We start from the raw sequence: 17,947 nt of genomic DNA on the forward strand, positions 1-17,947 counted from the left end.
CGGCCGAGCGCCGCCACCGTGCAGACACACTCCCCGGCTGCCGCGGCTGGCCGGCCCGAGCCGCCGCGCTACCCGGTTGTGCGGCCGCAGCCGCTGTCGCCCGCGCAGCTCGCGCAGCTGCAGCAGTTCCCCCTGTCGGCTCTGCCGGTCCCCGGCGTGGCGGCCGCGGCGGGGCCGGGGCCGGCGGCTCTGCCGATGTCAGGTCAGGCTGTGCACATGGGCCACAACCCTGACTTTGTGCAGCAGCAGTTGCAGCAGAAGGCGGCCCTTGCGCAGCAGCAACGTAGCCTGGCGCGGCCGGCCGCGGCTGCGCCGGGACCGGGGCCGGAGGTGCATGTGGGCCACAACCCCAACTTTGTGGAGCAGCATTTGCAGCGTAAGGCGGCACTTGCACAGCAGCAAGGGAGCCTGGCGCTGCCGGCTGCGGCGGTGGGTGCCATGCGGCCGATGCAGACGCAGGCTCTGCAGCCAGGTCCTCAGTCGGCGCCTGCTGCGTACCCGCATGCTGGTGACCAGTAAGAATGGCGTGGTGGAGAGCGGGCAGGAATTGGGTCGAATTTGATTGGAGCACCATGATGGCTTACGAGGAATGTACATCAGGCAAGACAGATCTCTAGAGAAGTTTGGAAGTGTGAGCAGAATGTGGGGCCAACAACCTTGGCAAAAACAGCAGATGCATTGCTGCCACAGCCACCGGCCCCGGGGGCGTGAATGCACTAGTGAATGCACAGTACTGTTCGAAAGCATTGCTGCGTAGTGGACAATTATATAGCTATATAATTGTGGAAATGTTTATGTAATCACAGGAGTGGATAGTCTTGTAACACTCCTTCAATCCATCAAGTCCTATGATGGCTTCTAGGATGGATCAGAAAAAGAAATCGAGAGACGGGGACACCTGTTCCAAGGCTCATTAATGAAGGGTAAAGGTCCATTACCCTCCATTACTATGGGGGACACATAAAGAGTTGCAAACCCAAGTTTGGCAACGCGTCTCTTCGACGCTGCCATACATTGCTGATGTCAGACAGGTGCTCTCCAACATCTCTAGAGCTTCAGAGTGGATCCGCGGGGCACCGTGCATGGACAACCTTTTTAAAAAGAAGACCCGACAAAGACAAGGGTGGATAAGTACGGACTGTACGAAGAGACGTTGCCGTCAGAGCGCCAGGGGCTAGCGCCGTCAAGTAGTACGTGAGCAACAGGTGCATCTATCCTATGGTTTCGCTAGAGCTCGAGAATTATGAGTGCCAATATTTGAGACATCTTCGATTCTTACCTGTCGCTCCCTCGTGATGCGCTGTTGCACTGGTCGCCTGCCAAGCCGCTCTACTTTTACAGCAGCCAGCGTCTACTTATCTTGAGATCTTTTACTTAGCAATTGGAACCTTCTGATTGCGTTGGCGTGCATCCGTCCGACCACCGGACTCGCATATACCTTTCATCTTTATGTTTGAGCAGTACATTTCTAGGTGAATGTTCTGCGTAGGAATGCTCCAAGGATTGCGTACAAGCTAACATCATGTTTTGCACAGCTTACAGCCACTTCCAGGCTCGTACCGTATGCTCCAAGTGCCTATTCGTAAGGGCGTCATCGACCACGTTGGTGTGGTCTCAGGTATTCTGTGAGCAGCTATCATGGCATCGGCAGGGGGACAGACCACTGCATCATGTGGCGCGTCTCTCACATTGAGGTACAGACCCCCGGACGCCGTCCCACCTGAGCTGTGACAGAAAAAATCGTCCCTCTCCATCCACAAAGGCCGCGGCAGATCTTTGCCAGCCAGAGTACAGCCTCTGGGCAGGGAGCCCACGCATGTGTTGCAGCCAAGCTTGGGAGCTATTCAGCCAAGCAGGGACAGACTTTGAGGTTGATCACCAGAGCCGCATAGGCACACAGCAGGCCTCTTTGGCCGGGTGATGCCGATTTGCTGTCACTGCTTTTATTTGTCAGTTTGCCTGCGGCTGCAGTGGAGCCGCCCTATGCTATAAGCTCTGCCAGAGGCAGTTTGGCCGGTCACCATCTTGGCTGCATCATGACAGTCATTTGTAACAATGACTCATTATGTGTGAAGTCAAGCAGAAAGCTCGCAGTCTCGGTCACGCACAGTCTCGTGACGGATTCGTTGCCTGTTTTCCAGGTGGCAGGACATATTGTGGCCGCGCCATGGCGCGATAGCTTTCAGAGACATCCATGCAGAGGCGGATTTCAGGCATTACTGGGAGATTCTGTCGCACCCAGTCAGCGTGCTAGCGTCGCTGTTGCTAATGCTGCGCTACATGGTGCTAGCGCAGAACGGCCAAGAGACTTGCCAGATGCCTGCAGCCATCTGCACCCTCAGGTACACAGATCTACCAGAGGTTCACCAAAAAAGCCATTCCTTCTGCCGCACCAGTCCCAGCCAAGCGGGGCATGTTCTGTTGCTTGCAAAGTGCCCCTGTGAGGGCTTCAAGAGTAACTCTGACCCTTGAAAGCTTGAAGAAATGGCTGCTGTGGTACTTTTGCCGAGGCCTGCCAAAAGGCTGTCGTGGTTAACTCCTGCATGAGGACTAAATGGAAGTCTTTGCTGATTGGTGGGCCGCTTGTGCATCATGCTGCAGGTTTTTCAGGCCGGCCCACTTGAGACTGTTGGATTTGAATGAGCATGTCACCCTTAGCTCTCCAAAATGCACACAACACAGCCCTCTCAGCCTTTCTTTTCACCTGCACACAGGGCGGGAATATGCTTAGCGGCAGCAACCTTGCATGGTTACTACCAGTTCCTGTTCTGGCGGCCGGGGAGTAAACGCGTGCGATGTGCTCCTGAGCGCGCAAAGGCCATGGCGGCTGTCGGCGAGATCGTTGCCTGCCTGCTGACCGCCATGCTGGCGAAAGACTTTGGCGAGAGCCTCGGGGCCGACCCGGCTGTGGCTTATGCGTACACTGGCTGGGGCATCCTTCTACTGCAGGTAAGAGCCGATGCATTAATATAAGGTTGTATGAGTGAGGGTTGCCAAAGGGTCATAATTGATTAGTCCCCAAGTGGCTTATGCGTACACTAGATGGGGCATCCTCCTGCTGCAGGTGAGGCCTATAGTAGGATCTGTGATTTAAGGATACAGGCAGTTGAAGGGCAGGGAAAGAACCATTAGACCACACTGAGTATGCTCTGCCATGCTGTGCTTCCTTCTGCTGCAAGGGAGGCGCCTCCCTGACTGCCTGACAAGTAATTCAAGCTGACTTGCTGTCATATCGAGCATCATTCTGGCATGCGCTGTGTTGTGCTTGGATTCCGCGAGATTGAGCTTACACTTGACACTGGCCATGCATGCTACGTCACAGTGCTCCCTGTTGTGTGCAGAAGTTGCAGCGCTTAACAGCCGGTTGGTTCACCTTGCAAAGGAGCTCCTGTCCTGGCCTGAAGCCATAGACATGAACACTTCCCTGTGCATCTTTCCTGCAGGTTTCCATACTGAGCTGCTACCACCTGCACGCGCTGAGCCTGCTGAGCTACCTGCTGATGGAAGCAAATGCTGCGATCAACATGGGTCCCGGGCATGGCTTCAGGGGCGGCTTGCTGGGGTTGACACAGCGGTTCACGCTGTGCACGCTGGCGCCGTATGCTGCCAGCGTGGCGTGCGAGGCCTGTCTTCGGAGGGCGTTCCTGCGACGCTGCCAGGCTGTGCAGGTGTGCGTGTCTCATCATTTGGTAGCTCCATTTACCAGATGTTCAAATCATCGCCCTGTTGACACTGAAGTGAATCCCCGTGCAGCTATGCACTGGCGCGAGAGCAAGTGCAATGTGGCTCTCAATAATCCTGCAATGGTTTGCGATGAGTCCCAACACAGCTCCAGATATTCGCACAAGAGCAGGTGCTAGTGTGTGGTTTCTGTGCAAGGATGTTTAAGTGTGCATAAAATGAAGGAATGGGGGTTCACACATGACAAAGGGACTGTGAACGTGCGTGTTGCACGGGAATGAGAATTAGTATGAGAAGCATTGGTGGTTTCTGACGGTGGCCGTGCATGCATGCGACAGGCGGAGCAGCGGCCGGGATCATCAACTTCAACTCCCTGGGTTTCTTCGCGCGCGGCCCCCGGGGTCGCGCCCCTTGCAGAGAAGGCGTCGGAAGCTGCCCGCGGCGTCGTCACCCGTAGTCATGCGCGCCAGCTGGTGAAGCTGGCGTGCGGCTGCGTCGGAACCTGCACCTGCGCCGTCGTCGCCTAGGAAGCTTCCTCGGCAGCTTCTCGGCGCCGCAGCCACTCAAATTTAAAGTTCTTCTGAGCGGTCGTGCTGAGGTGGACGAGATGCAGCTCAGCACTGCTATCAAGCGCAAGATGCCCGAAATTTGTTGGGCTCAATGCAATTGTCACTCTTTTCGCTTTGCTGCCTCAATAGATTGGGCCAAAATATTTGTAGGCGTTTTTGCACTTTCAAATTAGCGCCAGCCTTTCACGCTACCAACGACCCCCAGTAGCAGGGAGCGTTGAGAGCAGCCAATCAGGCAAGAAGGAAAACTTTTCAAAGATGTTGACAGAACAAACGCAAAGTTTGGGAGACTTTCACTGAGCAACAGTATTTCAACTGTCAAGAGGGAAGGTGGGTCCGTTCTAAAACGCAAGTTTTCTTATCTGTTTTTTTGGGCTGGGGATATTGCTGCATGCTGCATTACTTGATGGGGGTTTGGGTCACTTTGTACAGATAGGAAGCTCTTCGGATGCAATCAAGCTTAGGCACACTTAGAAATGTTTTGCTTCTGCTTCTTTAAGAGCGATTTTGGCTAGGAAGTGCCTGCAATGAGGTCCCAGCTGTGGGGCAATATGGGTAACTTCTCAACAGTAAAAAGTAGGGAGGTTGTTGCATTATGATACCTGCTGTGGGAAGAAAGCAGGTGTGACTGCAGCAGTTGATGCACAAAACGTGTTCATAAATCTTACAAGACGTGACAAGCACACTTATGGGATTCTGGCGCAGTCTTGGATCTGTCCTCATTCGCAATGAGGGTTATGTCAATTTTCCAACTGTGCTTCTTGTGTTGCTGTTGGTAACGGCTTGTGAAGTGCAGCCGAAGCAAAACTTGCATGAACTTCCTTTTTAGTCATCATTGTGTATTTTAGCTTTTGTTGGGGAAGTGTGGTGGGGAGGGTTTGCTCTTGGGTGGTTGGCCGGGGGCCAATGTTGCATATTCAAATTTTAGCTTTTACTGTGTTGGTGTGCAGTGCGTTACTGGTTGTTCTGATGAGTCGTTATACGGGTGCACTGGGGAAAGGTTGTATTTTTTTCTTGGGTGCATGCATGGGCAAGAGCTATACGTATTGCAAGGCCATGGCGGCTGTGTGTGTACAAGAAGATTGCTCAGGCCATGTGGATTTTTCCACTGCTGGTCTGATGCACAAGCTTTAAACTGCTCTTGTTGCGGCAAATGTGCAAGGAAAAATGTGTGTTGCTTAGCATGCATGCACGTACACATGCATGGCATGTCATGTATGCGCTTCAGGGATCATAAGTCCCGTGTGGAGGGGGTGAAGTTGTTTCAGTATGAGATGGCTTAAGAAGGCCTAAAGATGGGCACGGCTGTGAATGGCAGCTTAGCAAGTCCGTCATGTATAAGTCAACTTGCTCGAATTTGTAGCTTATGCGATGCTCTGATCCTCACGGGTTGGAAACGCATGTAATAAAAAGCTACAATAATTATCTGGGGGGAGATGATGATAAGTATTAATACATGTGACTATATGTTGACGTCATCATGATCATGGAAGGTTACATGTGCAGTACAGTACAGTGGGTGGAAAGCTGTTTGAAAGGCGTGCATTCGTTGCACGTGCTTCAATACGATGCATGCATCATGCCACTGGTGTATACATCGTCGTAAACTAGCCTCTCAGCTGGAGTTTTCCCAAAACAAATCACCAGAGTACACTGCTGCTGAGACCAAGCGTCCAAAGCAGGCTCTCAGAGATTATGAGAAGACAAGACTTAAATATAAAGTACGTACATGCATATACGTATTCATGGGCTGGCCTGCAGGCTTCAGGAAACTTTTTGGTAACTTGAAGTCACCGCAGTCAGGCCTAGCGCAATTGTATATTTGAAGCACTAAACAATCAATATATAATCATATACAAAGGCAAGCCAAAACACTTTTAATATGCACTCTTCACTTTCTGTATTTGCACCGAAGGCAAGCAAGGATCATGGAACGTGTTCTCAACCCATGTGCACTCCACGTGTCTGCAATCTGCCTGACGTCAGCCCCGGAAGTTCTCAATGCCGGGGGCTCGTACACATTCTTCACTCGAATATTTCCATTGCCCGCATTCAGCATGTCGATTCCAGCATTCAACCAAGTGATGAACAATGCTGAAAGCCATCTCAAGCACCATCCTCGGATCAAGCCTGAAGTTCGATGTTCTCTCAACCTTGTTATATGGACACCTTTAACAGCCTTCATGCTCGCAAATCGAGGCACAGATCTGTAATATAGAGTACCAAAAGTAAAAGAGAGGATGGAGAAACACTGGACATGGATGAAAATGCTTGTTTTTCTGTCCGGAGCCTTTCTATCGTGCGCGGCAAATGGCTGCCAAGACGGGTCAGCAGGTGGAATAGAACTTGAAATCCATGAGAACTTATTATCGATTTTGAAACGAAAGCCATAGGATTTGCATATCACTGACGGGTGATATTGCTCCCTGACCCTTTGCTGTACTTGAAGGTGCCAGGAGGCTCAACGCCGCTGGCAGTGCGTCCGAGATAGACAAAGCTGCCAGAGAATTCTGCAAAAAATACTCTCTCTCAGATCGGACGCAGACTGTGAGGGTATATGACATCTTCATGTTCAACGATGAGCTGGACATGCTGGAGGTGAGCGCAGACGTTGCCCTCAGTGTGCTTCTTGTGCTGCATCTGCGCCAGCAACGAAGGCGTGCATCAGTGCTTGGTAATCTGGAGCAACAGGGACCCTGCACTGGCCAATCTGCTACTGTGTATCTCGACGTCAGACACATCTCATCATCTTTTTGTGCACAGACGCTCCTTAAGGACACGTCATGATGTTGCAGATACGTTTGACGACCCTGTACAAGGTGGTGGACTACTTTGTGCTGGTGGAGAGCCGAGTGAGCCACCAAGACAGGCCCAAGGCACTCAACTATGCAGACAACAAACGCCGCTTCGTAAAATTTGCCGACAAGATTGTCCATGTCGTGCTGGACAGCCTGATAGGACACAGTTCCTACTACAAGTGAGTCTGTGAACATGTCCCCTCCGCTGAACAACACTCAGCAGAAAGCAAAACACGCTCAAATTTGACTTAGAAATGCAGATCTGAGCTCTTCACTCTTCACTCTAGTTCAAACTCATTTTTGTAATAGTAACAGGTGACTCATCATGCATGTGCAGGGAGTGGTATCACAGGGAGATGCTGTTCGAGAAAGGGTTGGCGGTGAAAGGGAGTGAGGCGAGGGAAGGGGACTTAATAATCTCGGGGGATTTAGACGAAATACCCCGGCCGGCCGCTGTGCAGGCGCTGCGCAGCTGCGAATGGCAAGTGCAGCCGGGAGCTCATGACTGCGCGGTGCTGGAGGGGTCTTTCTTCTACTACAGCTTCTCCTGGTATGCAGGTGCGCTCTGGCAACAAGCAGCACATCCTGGGTGCCTGTATGTCAGGGGTTGTCCTGTTTGAGCATCGGCAGCTCCTCCTGGTATGCAGGTGGGGTGCAGAGAAAAGCCGCAGCTGCATCATGAAGCATGTCTTGCATCTCTTGTCATAATGAGCCCCACTTAGAGGTCATTCAAGGCCTTCCGGTCCCAGAGAAGTGACTGAAGATGACTAGAGTTGCCTAGCACAAGATCTGCAGGAGAATGGATTTGGACTGGGCCTCAGCGGGCTCCAGACTGTATCCATGCCTTGAATACAGAATGTGGGTGTTTCCAGGGTGCTTTGCCTGCTGCTTCAGATGAGCGCAGATTTCCCTGATCTGTAATGCACCCTTGGTCGCGCATGCATGCAGGGGAATGGAACCCCGGCCCGAAGGTTTTCCGCCACGACGTGATCACCACGATGGGGGGCATGAACAAAAACGACATGCGGTACAATTCCAACTGCACGCTGCAGATGAAGCGCGCGTCGTGGCACTGCACCGACTGCTTTTCGAGCATTCGCGCCGTCAAGAACAAGATCTCCGCATTCTGCCATGCGTGCGCCTCTGCCCTGCTGCTGGTTCAAATTCAAATTCGAATAAAAAATTGGCTTCTTTTACCAGTATGACTTGGATTGCAAATTCTGCATGCGTGCATCCGGAGCAGTGACCAGGGCATCCAGAGGAGTTTCTAGCAGTGCAAGGCAGATCAGCTCGCGCAGAAGAAGGATCATCCTATTTCTTCTGTGCAGCACGGGATTGTCACAGCAATGCTCATCAGGATTTCGAACGCATCAAAGTAACCTCTTCTGCCGGAATTTGCGCACACTCTCAAGCACCTACGTTGTGAGATTCCTGTTCTGGCTGTCAGGCTTTCGGAAGTGGTCTAGTGATACGACTCTATATACATGGCCTCGGCCATGGCAGGGGGCGGAGTAATTACTGAGCACCGTGCCCACGGTTAATTGGGTCTTGCTTGGATCTGGCGAGTCCAACAAAGGTTAGGATTGTGGCAACCTTCACATGTAGCCTGTCTGCAGGCGCGCCTTGCCTTTTGGCAGTGAAAGCCTGTATAATACTCAGATAATGCCAAACCTGAAATAAGGTTGCTTGTGCATGTGCAGGGAGAAGGATCAATTTCCCTACAACGAGACGGAGTGGATACTGGACCGAGTTGTGCGGGGACTGGCGCTCTTTGAGCCCAAGGAGGACAAGGCACGCCTGAAACGGGTGCCCTACTGCACCAACGCGCCTCCCGCCGTGCTGGCAAACCCGGGGAAGTGAGAAACCTACTCTTCACTTTAGAAAAGTGGCATTTTCGTTTACAGCAATGTTGGCAGAGCAGCGCGCACAAAACACAGATCATTGCAGGCTGTATCTCATGTGCAAGCCACACTTTTTGCAGTGTTGCTTTTCGACATGTTTTTCCCCAGCGCTGGGGAAAAACTGTACTGCAGACTGCAGTTATGAAGGAAGCAACTCCTGCAGCTTTGCATGCATGGATGTCTGGAGATGAAAGCCTGTCTCTCAGACATGACACGAGGGGAAATTTATGCGAGCGTTCTTGATTGCTTGTTCGGTCCTAGTCTGTCAAATGGCTGAAATGTGAAGTTCTTTAAGTGTGTTTAGAAGGCGCAAATAATAACATAATGCACTGAAAGTCATGCGGATGCGCGCACAGAGCACAACAGGCCTGCAAGCAATGATATTGATACCATGCTTGCGCTGATGGAAGCGCATGTGCATGCGCAGGTACCATTACATGCTGGCAAGGGATCCGGTGACCGGCAGCTTCTCTGACTACGCCGAGTGGCTGGGAAACCGGACAGATGTGGCTGGGAATTTTCACGCGCAGTGGATAGATCCAGTCACCCAGGAGCTTGAGACAGTCTAGAGAACTTGAGACAGCTTAAAGATCCCAAGAACAGGACCAAGCCACCAAGATTGAACGAATTCTTTGAGTGAGAGGTTGTGAGGTGGCGGGAAATGCAAAGTTTAAATGTGGTCCAGGCTCAGGGGCTCAGAGGACGAATATTTCGTTGTTGGTCAGTCATTGACAAGCATTGGACAGCCACTCAGCTTCCTGTGCAAAACGATTGTTCAGGAGTCGCTTTGTTATTTAAAATTGTACTGGTGCTTCTCATGATGACCAGTGACAGGCAGTTCATCCTCCTACTGATGCTCATGTTATTTGAGGCCCAGAGACAACGCGATCTGTTCCTTGCAGCTTACTTGCAAGCTCGGAACGCCTGTTACATAAGCGACAGCGAAAATCTCTCAGACGCTGAGTCACTGACGTCGGAATCCTTGTAGCTTTATACTTCTGAAGCTTCAAAACCCAGTTTTGGATCTGGGCAAGAAGATCCAAACCCATAATTGAAACCCAAAAAAATGGAGTGTATTGTGTAATGGGAGATGGGAGATGATACGGATGACCACCTTCTGAGACAGCAGCCGTCGGGTGTAGAAACAGATGTTGGCACACCGATTACCCAAGGCCCATACAGCCCTGCTCGGGTCAGGGAAGCCACCAGGGCACTGCAGGTCCGCTTTGTAACTCTTTTATCTGCCATCGAAGATGGGGCTGGGTCTGCGCGGTATCATGACTTGATTTGCATTCTTAATTGCTCATCATCACACTATATACATAGCTGCAACTGCCCCTGCTTCTTCAGCAGCGACCTGTCCCTGATCGCAATATGCCTTAAATAGGAGGAAAAAAGAGCTCAGCTTCGTGAAGTGGGCCGGAGGAAGTTCGAGGAGTTCCGCGCAAGGCGACAGAGCAGAGCATCCCTCCCACCAACTCCCACATCAGGTAGTTTATCTTGTGTGATAGACCTGTCCACCACGTCCTGATCCACTTCTCTTAAGTTAGTCGATGTCTACCTTCAGGCGTACCTGACATCTCAAGAACATCAGACACTTGAGGTTGCTGTGTGCATGCAGATGGGAAGCCCACTCTGGCACAGCTAGTCTTCAAGGACCAGCCAGCTGGCAGCACAGTCGGTGAGGCGCAGCCTGAGTCTGGTCCCCTGGTGGACATGCTGCTCCAACAAGTCAATGAACTCATGCAGGTGCTGAATTCTTCATCCTTGGTGCATTTGCACTCAGGGACAGACCTGGATGCTGCCACATTGCATCTTTTCGCAGCATCTCACCGGTCTTCGCAGAGAAAGAGAAATGCAGACACCAAAGCAGGCATGGAATAGAAGAGAGGGCTCCTCGCAGTGCAATTAAATTGCGCACAACATACAAGACAGCTCCGGCCCATGAGCACGATTGGTCACATTAAATGCATGCAGTCAAATGTGGCCAGGTGAGGGTGGGGGGACACCTTGTGTCACTAAAGAGGAGAGCAAGCTGGACAAACTCCAGAGCGGGACCTTCTTGCACTGATGAATGGATCTTGAGAGTGTTGGATGGTCCTAGAGAAGATTCCTTGAGGGCAGAATGGCATGGTTGTGGCAGGAAAAACGGGCGCTGACTCGCGCGAACGAGCAGCTGCAGAGGGAGAACCAACAGCTGCAGGAGCTGGTGGGCTACCTGTCCTACGAGGACACCAACAATGATAGCGAGCGAGTGTGAGGCGCAATTGAGGGCGGCTGCACTCTTTTAACATGTTTCATAGAAGCAGCTTATCTGGATGCCAGGTTCATAAGCACCAGACATATGTTCCATGGCGACTGCTGGATACTGCAGGCTGTCACAGTGTTGACCTGGTGAAGAAACACATCCTAGCGTGCAAACATAAGGACGGTTGAGATTGGCGAGTCACTCATTGTATACTGGATTTGGACCTCATGAGTAGATGGCAAGACCCATGCAAATTGTAAAGGTCACCGCATGATTTGTATTAGCTAGTCGCAACATGATGCGTTCCGGTTCCCGTAGATGCATCGGCCGGCCGTCACGGCGCAGCCGGCCGCGACCGCCCCGCCGGCCATGGCCCGCGGCCGCGCCCAAATTGCTAAATTTATTATTATTACTATTATTACACGCTTTTCCTGCCAAGAGGCAAGGTGCGTCCTGCAGACAAGCTGCAGTTGAAGGCTGCCATAATCCTACCCCTTGTTGGACTTGCCAGATCCAAGCAAGACCCAATCAACCGTGGGCACGATGCTCAGTATTTATATAGCCCTCCGCCAGCCGGGGCCAGTTGCTAAAATATGTACAAGTAATTTGCAAACCTTCACGCAGCACATGGGCTGTTCACACAGTCCACTTGTGGACGCAGCTATGGCCTGATTGATCTTGGTCGCGACAACAAAAGACTGACATACCCTCTGCATGCACAACCAACTGGGGACCAAAAATGTACACAGGCAAGTGGACGAATGTACAATTGCAGTCCACTCAGGCTCCCTGAAAGTTCTCATAAACACATGCTTATTGCGCAATAAGGACTGAGCCAACATAAGTTCTTAGCTGCTCAGGCTTTGTACTCCTTCTCTTCTCTTTTGGCAAGGTGCACTCACAATGGCAAGATTGCATGCCTCTGCGCAAGAATGCTTTGGTGCATACCGAGAGCACAGAGACACACTTCCTGATCATCACTGAGCCCTGCCAAGCATTTTTGCTTGCCATTCACATAAGAGCAGTATTTATTTACACGCTTCTCCTGCTAGGGCAAGATATGTCTGCAGACAGGCTGCATGTAAAGGCTGCCACAATCCTACCCCTTGACTGATTCGCCAGATCCATGCAAGGCCCAATCAACCGAGGGCATGGTGCTCACCATTCATACCGTCCCCCGCCAGCCGGGGCAATGGGCAGTGAAAGTGTAGTAATAGTGTAGTAATGGTGTTGTCAATTCAGGTCTCCAGTAGAATATCAGCTTCTCTGTCCAGATGCTGTGTTATGAGAGCAGTGATGAGCGCAGAGCGGCCGTGCAGCTTCAGCCCCTTGCTGAGCGCCTTTTTTGCCCACGCCACCTCTTTCTGTACGCTCTTCTCATCCCCCAGCAGCAGCCACTGCAAGCACAGTTGAGAGGCTGCGTCAATGAAGCATATGGCTCAGCTTGCTCCTTGAATCAGATTGATGTAGTATGGATAACTCATTCATAAAGAATACCAGCCCACAAGCAAAGTAGGCACGACAAAGACTGCCCAGTTGCTGTGCACATGCAACAAAGAGAGATTGAGATTGTAGACACAATGAGATTCTCGGCTCTCAAGCAGCCACCAAGATTTAGCAAGGCAGCGTTGTTCTGCTCAAACTGCCAACCTATCTAAAGAGGCGGGAAGTTGATCTTTACTCTGAGGTTATGATGCTGGGATCCCCGATACCGAGCCACGCTTGTCTCTTGCAACCCTAATAATGCTACAGATATAACATTCTCTGGATGCCAAGATCTAAAGTTATCGATACTGCAGCAACAGGTGCATGACGCACCTGTGCAGCGTCGGCTTCCGGCAGCTTCTTGGGCACGGTCTTGGCGATGTTCCCTCCCGCTCTCTGCACCAGCATGCGCAGCCCCTCGCCCTTGTCCACCTCGGCCGCCAGCAACCCTGCAAACTCGATTTTTAAAAAACTTGGGGTTCATTTTGAATATTACCCAGCGAAGCACATTAAGCACAGACGATTCAACCCATGGCCCGGCTGGCGGGGGGCGGTACAAATACTGAGCACCGTGCCCACGGTTGATTGGGTCTTGCTTGGATCTGGCGAGTCCAACAAGTGGTAGGTTTGTGGCAGCCTTTAGCTGCACCTTGTCTGCAGGACGCACCTTGCCTCTTGGCAGGAATAGCGTGTAATAATAATAATAATAACTCATCTCAAAATACCCATTTGAGGCACTAAACACCCACAATAGAGAATCCCATAAATAAGTGGCATGTCTGACAATCAGTCTCAACACATGATCACAGATTAGCCCCGATTATCCCGAGGAGGCTTAGCATCAAGCATCATCTGAGGAAAAACCCAAACACAAGTTAAAAAAAGTATGTCCTGTTTTGGCGAGGTTATGTGAGGTGTCAGAAGTTAGAAAGAAATAGCTGACCTGGCGTCAGGAACACATGCACCCCATGGAGCAGCAGTGACTGCTGCGCAGCTTCCCAGGCAGCTGCCAGGCTGAACCCAAACTTCTTCTCGGCTGCCGGATCCTTTAGCAGAAACTCTCTCGCGCTCACAAACGCGTCGCTGCGCGCGCATGCATCCACCCACTTCTCCGACACGATCGGCGACCCTGTTTTGTGTGACACATCATTAGTCAACAGCTGGGAAACGCTCTGCCACAGTGAAGCCACTGCAGGTGCGCTGCAAAGTTGCTTATGGCCTTTTTAAGCAAGGAAGTGAATAAGACTGATAGTCCTTGAGCTCCGCGCCTCTTCGCAGTGGGGTTTTTTCTCCTTTTCATGCATTCAGAATGCACCATTGCGTTTCATTAGAACGGTGCGTTAGGCTTGCCTGTTTAGCAGAAAAGCATGGCACAAGCCTAGAGAATTGCAGGAAGTAGTCCCAGTGCTGCAAGATAAAACTACATAGGATGAGTCACCTGAGGCGAGCGCAGAGAGGGCGTTGAGGGATTTGGTGAAACCCCGATCTTTATTTCCCCTGGCGGCGTCAAGGGTGACAAAGACGCTGAAGTCGGCGGGCGATGATGTCACGGTCCCCCCCAGCCGCTCCACCGTCCTCGTTATAGCCTGCCGCAGCTTGGCGTCCACGCAGGTCGATATCAGCACGCTCGGCGGCCTGAACAGGCAAGCACACCATGCACATCAAAAGTCCATGATGAGGCCGATCGAACTTCCCACATGCACGTATTTCCCTGAGAGAATTGGTGTCGTTCCAGAAGACTTAGGAGCTGAAGCAAAACACGACAGTATCTGCACTGCTGTGGGCGTCAGAGCGGATAATTTGAGTTGAAATGTCCGCAGCCGGCCCTTGCAAAGTAACTCAGATGAATAATTGTTACAGGATGTCTTGGTATGAGATGTTGTGGTGAGGTTGCAAGAAGGGTTCACTTTGCATCAGCTCCGCGCAGCTGCATTGATGGCCCAGCTTCCGTCGCCTGGGAAGCCGCCGCCGGCTTCCGGCCGCAATTAGACGCCTGCCCATCCCCCGCCTGACTCTCGGGCTCGGCTGCAGATTTCCTCTTCTGGCCACGCTTCGTTGTTTGCTCCGGCTCTGCTACTTCTGCCGGAGGAGCCTCCTCTGCTGCTTCCTCTGCCGTGGCAGTACTCTTCCGACCCCGCTTCACCGCAGCTTGCTTCTTACCCTTTCCCTTCTCAGTTTCCTTAGCTTCCTCCGCAGCTGGGGTCTGGGAGGCGGCAGCCGCTCGGCTCCGTTTTGCCGGGGGCGGCAGCTTCGCCGCAGCTTCCTTTGCAGGGCTCTCCGCAGCGGCGGCGGCCGCCGCTCCTCGGCCTTGCCGCGCGGCCGTCCCGGCAGCCGCCGCCGGCTCCGCTGCCTGCGCGGCTGCGACCGTCTCCAGAGCCGCTCCCGCAATTGTCCTTCCACCGCGCTTGGCAACTGTCGACGCGGCTACCGGCTCCTCGGCAGCCGCCGCGTCGGCCGGGGACGCTGCCTTGGTTTTGCCCGCGGCTGCGCCAGCTAACAACTTTTTCCTGCCGCTGCGCTTTGCTGTGGGCGGTGCAGTAGCAACGGCGTCTGTGGCAGCTGCAGACGCTGCTTCTGCATCCTCCTTTGCAGCAACTGCTGCCGGCGCGCGGCTCTTGCGTGTCGCTGCACCTGTCTTCGGGCCCGCCTCCTCCTCAGCTTCCACTGGCGCCTCCTGAGCCTGGGATCCCTTCACAGCCGCTGCAGACTTCCTGCCGCGCTTTGCTAGCGGCGCCGCTGCTGCCACGTCAGCCTCCACATCATCTGTGATGTCAGCGCCGGCCTCGATTGCCTGTTCTGGCTTTATGCTCGCCCCGCGCTTCCGGCCGCGGCCCGGCTTTGCGTCAGCCGCCGCCTTGGCATCTCCAGCCGTATCCTGGGACTCCGCCTGCTTTCTGCGCCGCTTTGCCGGTGCCCCAGCTTCCTCAGTCTCCACTGCCTTTTCTTGCTCCTTCGCTGCTGCGGTTTCTGTAGCAGGCCCCTCGGAGGCCCCCCCGTTCTTCCCTGGGCCGGGGGGTCCACGCCGTCCCCCACCAGCACCTGCAAGTGCACAACCAACGCCTGATATCTTAAATTTCCATAGGCCAATTCACATGGTAGAACTGTCCCACCATGTACAGACACACAAGTACTTCAATATTAACACGGTACGATGGTCAGGCGCACGTTTTGCCCCAGCTGGCGCCGCGGCGGCCCCCTCCCTGGGTGGCTTCTCGGCCGCGCCGGCTCTGCCGCGCTTGGCCGCCCCGGCCGTGGCCGGGGCCGGTACCGAGGCGTTCCCTTTTCCGCGCGTCCCACCGGCCGGGAAGGCCGCGGCGTCCTCGGGCACCGGGGAGACGCGGGGCTCTTGGCCGTGAGCCGTGCGCACCTGCCACGAATGAGGCACATTTTCAATTCTTTCACGTCACGTCCAGATTGCTATCTGATTGGGCAAGCACCACAATCTTTTGATTTGGGTCCATACAAATTGTGTTGGCCACGGCAGGAATGCAAGGCGCGCCGGCACAGCTTCTGACGGAGGCAGTAAGGAATTGCAACAACAGACGGTAGGGCATGCAAATAAAATCAGTCTGGGGAAGAGAAGAGCATTGGCGTCAATGTGTCCAGTATAGCTATAGAGAAAATACACGGAAGGCACCTGCGCCAGGGTGTGTGCGGCTGTCTGTGACTCGGTCAGGGGCGCCTTGCTCTTGCCAGGGGCTGTAGCTTTCTTGTCAGCCCCCTGCGCAGCTTCCTGGGAACTTCCAGCAGCTTCCTCCGCCGCGGCAGATGCGGAGCTCTTGCGCCCGCGACGGCTGAACATCTTCTGCACCGAGCCGCTCGGTGGCGCAAGTTGCTTTGTTTCTCCTCCAAATAGAGCGTCCGACTTGCCGCTCACAGTTGCAGCTGCCTGCTCTGCATTTGTTGGTGCTGGGCTTTCTGCAGCAGCCACTTGCTCTAGCGCCTTGGCCGGCCTACGGCCTCTCTTTGGCGCCTTCTTCTTGGTAGCTTCCTTCGGTGCAGCAGTTGCCTCTCCAGCCGCGTCCCTGGCATTTTCCTGTGCTGCATCCGCCGCACTTCCCTCCTGGACCTCTGTCTCTGTCCCTGCAGCCGCCTGCTCCGGCGCAATCGCAGCCGGTATCGGCAGATCTGTGCCAGGCGCCTGTTCTGGCGCTGGCTCAGCTGCAAGTGCCTGTTCTGGAGCGGCGGCTGTGGCAGCCTCCGCCACGCGTGGGCCCCGGCCCCGGCCGCGCCTGGCCGCCGCGGCGCCGCGGCCGCTCCTCGGCCGGGGCGGCGGCTCCCCGGCAGCTTCCGCCTCAGTGCCAGCTGCTGCAAGACACAAATGCGGTCCTGTGTCAAGCATACATCATCTTAAGTTCCACTTTTTCCTCAAAGAGAGACTTTGCCCAAGAAGCAGGAAGCCCAGGTGAAGCATTTCAACCATCGGAAGCTAGCCTTGAGGAGTAGCTTTGACAAAGTATCTGAGAAAAGACCAGCCTAGCCAGCCAAGTTTGGTTGGCACCTGCGGGTGAGTCCAGGGCAGCAGCTTCAGCGATGACGTGTCCAGGCTCTTCTGGAATTGATGAGTGCCCCGCGGCTCTCACAGAAGCAGGCAGACGCCGACCACCCCTTCTGGCGACGCCGCTAGCATCTGCCCCTTTTGCACAAAATAATTGTCAACATCGCTGTACGGTACCGTAGTGACCGATCTAAACCCCGCAAGAAAGGTTGATTTTTGGTCAAAAGGGTTGATACATAAGACCCTATCTCCCAGAATATAAACCTATATCAATTTTAAGACCAGATTCGGAAAGCTTTCGACAAGCCCAATCCTTTGGAGCACTGGAGACTGATGACCATCCTAGTTGCACTATTAAGAGAAGAGACATGCAAATACTATTGTAATAATTTAGCCCTGATACAGACTTGGTACTGTGCACAGGCAAGGCAGCTGACCTCCCCATTTGAATGTGAGGGCTGCATTGATAATCTCGACAAAGCCAAAGTCCTTGTATGATTGGGGAGTTTTGGACAGGCAGGGTCACTCAGTTGCCCCGGCTGGCGGGGGGCGGTACAAATACTGAGCACCGTGCCCACGGTTGATTGGGACTTGCTTGGATCTGGCGAGTCTAACAAGGGGTAGGAATATTTGGCAGCCTTTACATGCAGCTTGTCTGCAGACAACCTTGCCTTTGCCAGGAAAAGAATGTAATAGTAATAGTAATAGAGCCACTCACCCGATCGTGCAGCTGCAGCAGTGTCAGGCGCTTGCGTATCAAGGAGGCA

The 17,947-nt window shown here is 53.3% G+C and overlaps 3 protein-coding genes across 3 annotated transcripts; all 3 read left to right on the plus strand.

Annotated features, from left to right (window-relative positions):
* Positions 1–167: 167 nt before the first annotated feature.
* Positions 168–837, plus strand: COCSUDRAFT_33437 (hypothetical protein). Its single transcript, XM_005646614.1, has one exon. It carries the CDS (start codon positions 217–219, stop codon positions 517–519), a length of 303 nt encoding a protein of 100 aa, XP_005646671.1. The 5' UTR covers positions 168–216; the 3' UTR covers positions 520–837.
* Positions 838–6,818: 5,981 nt separating this feature from the next.
* On the plus strand, positions 6,819–9,755 carry COCSUDRAFT_66470 (hypothetical protein; the record flags this gene model as incomplete). Its single annotated transcript, XM_005646615.1, has 6 exons — positions 6,819–6,848; positions 7,046–7,227; positions 7,386–7,606; positions 7,997–8,183; positions 8,749–8,904; positions 9,377–9,755. 6 exons carry the CDS (start codon positions 6,819–6,821, stop codon positions 9,516–9,518), a joined length of 918 nt encoding a protein of 305 aa, XP_005646672.1. The 3' UTR covers positions 9,519–9,755.
* A 447-nt stretch (positions 9,756–10,202) lies between these two features.
* On the plus strand, positions 10,203–11,209 carry COCSUDRAFT_55826 (hypothetical protein; the record flags this gene model as incomplete). Its single annotated transcript, XM_005646616.1, has 3 exons — positions 10,203–10,221; positions 10,571–10,698; positions 11,093–11,209. The coding sequence occupies 3 exons, from the start codon at positions 10,203–10,205 to the stop codon at positions 11,207–11,209; spliced, it is 264 nt and encodes an 87-aa protein (XP_005646673.1).
* Between the last annotated feature and the right edge of the window lie 6,738 nt (positions 11,210–17,947).

This window comes from Coccomyxa subellipsoidea, assembly GCF_000258705.1.
Source record: "Coccomyxa subellipsoidea C-169, whole genome shotgun sequence".
Taxonomy (NCBI): Eukaryota; Viridiplantae; Chlorophyta; class Trebouxiophyceae; family Coccomyxaceae; genus Coccomyxa; species Coccomyxa subellipsoidea.

Bases quoted from the DNA above. Each gene is read 5' to 3' on its own strand.
- COCSUDRAFT_33437 (XM_005646614.1), top strand. From the start codon at position 217: ATGGGCCACAACCCTGACTTTGTGCAGCAGCAGTTGCAGCAGAAGGCG.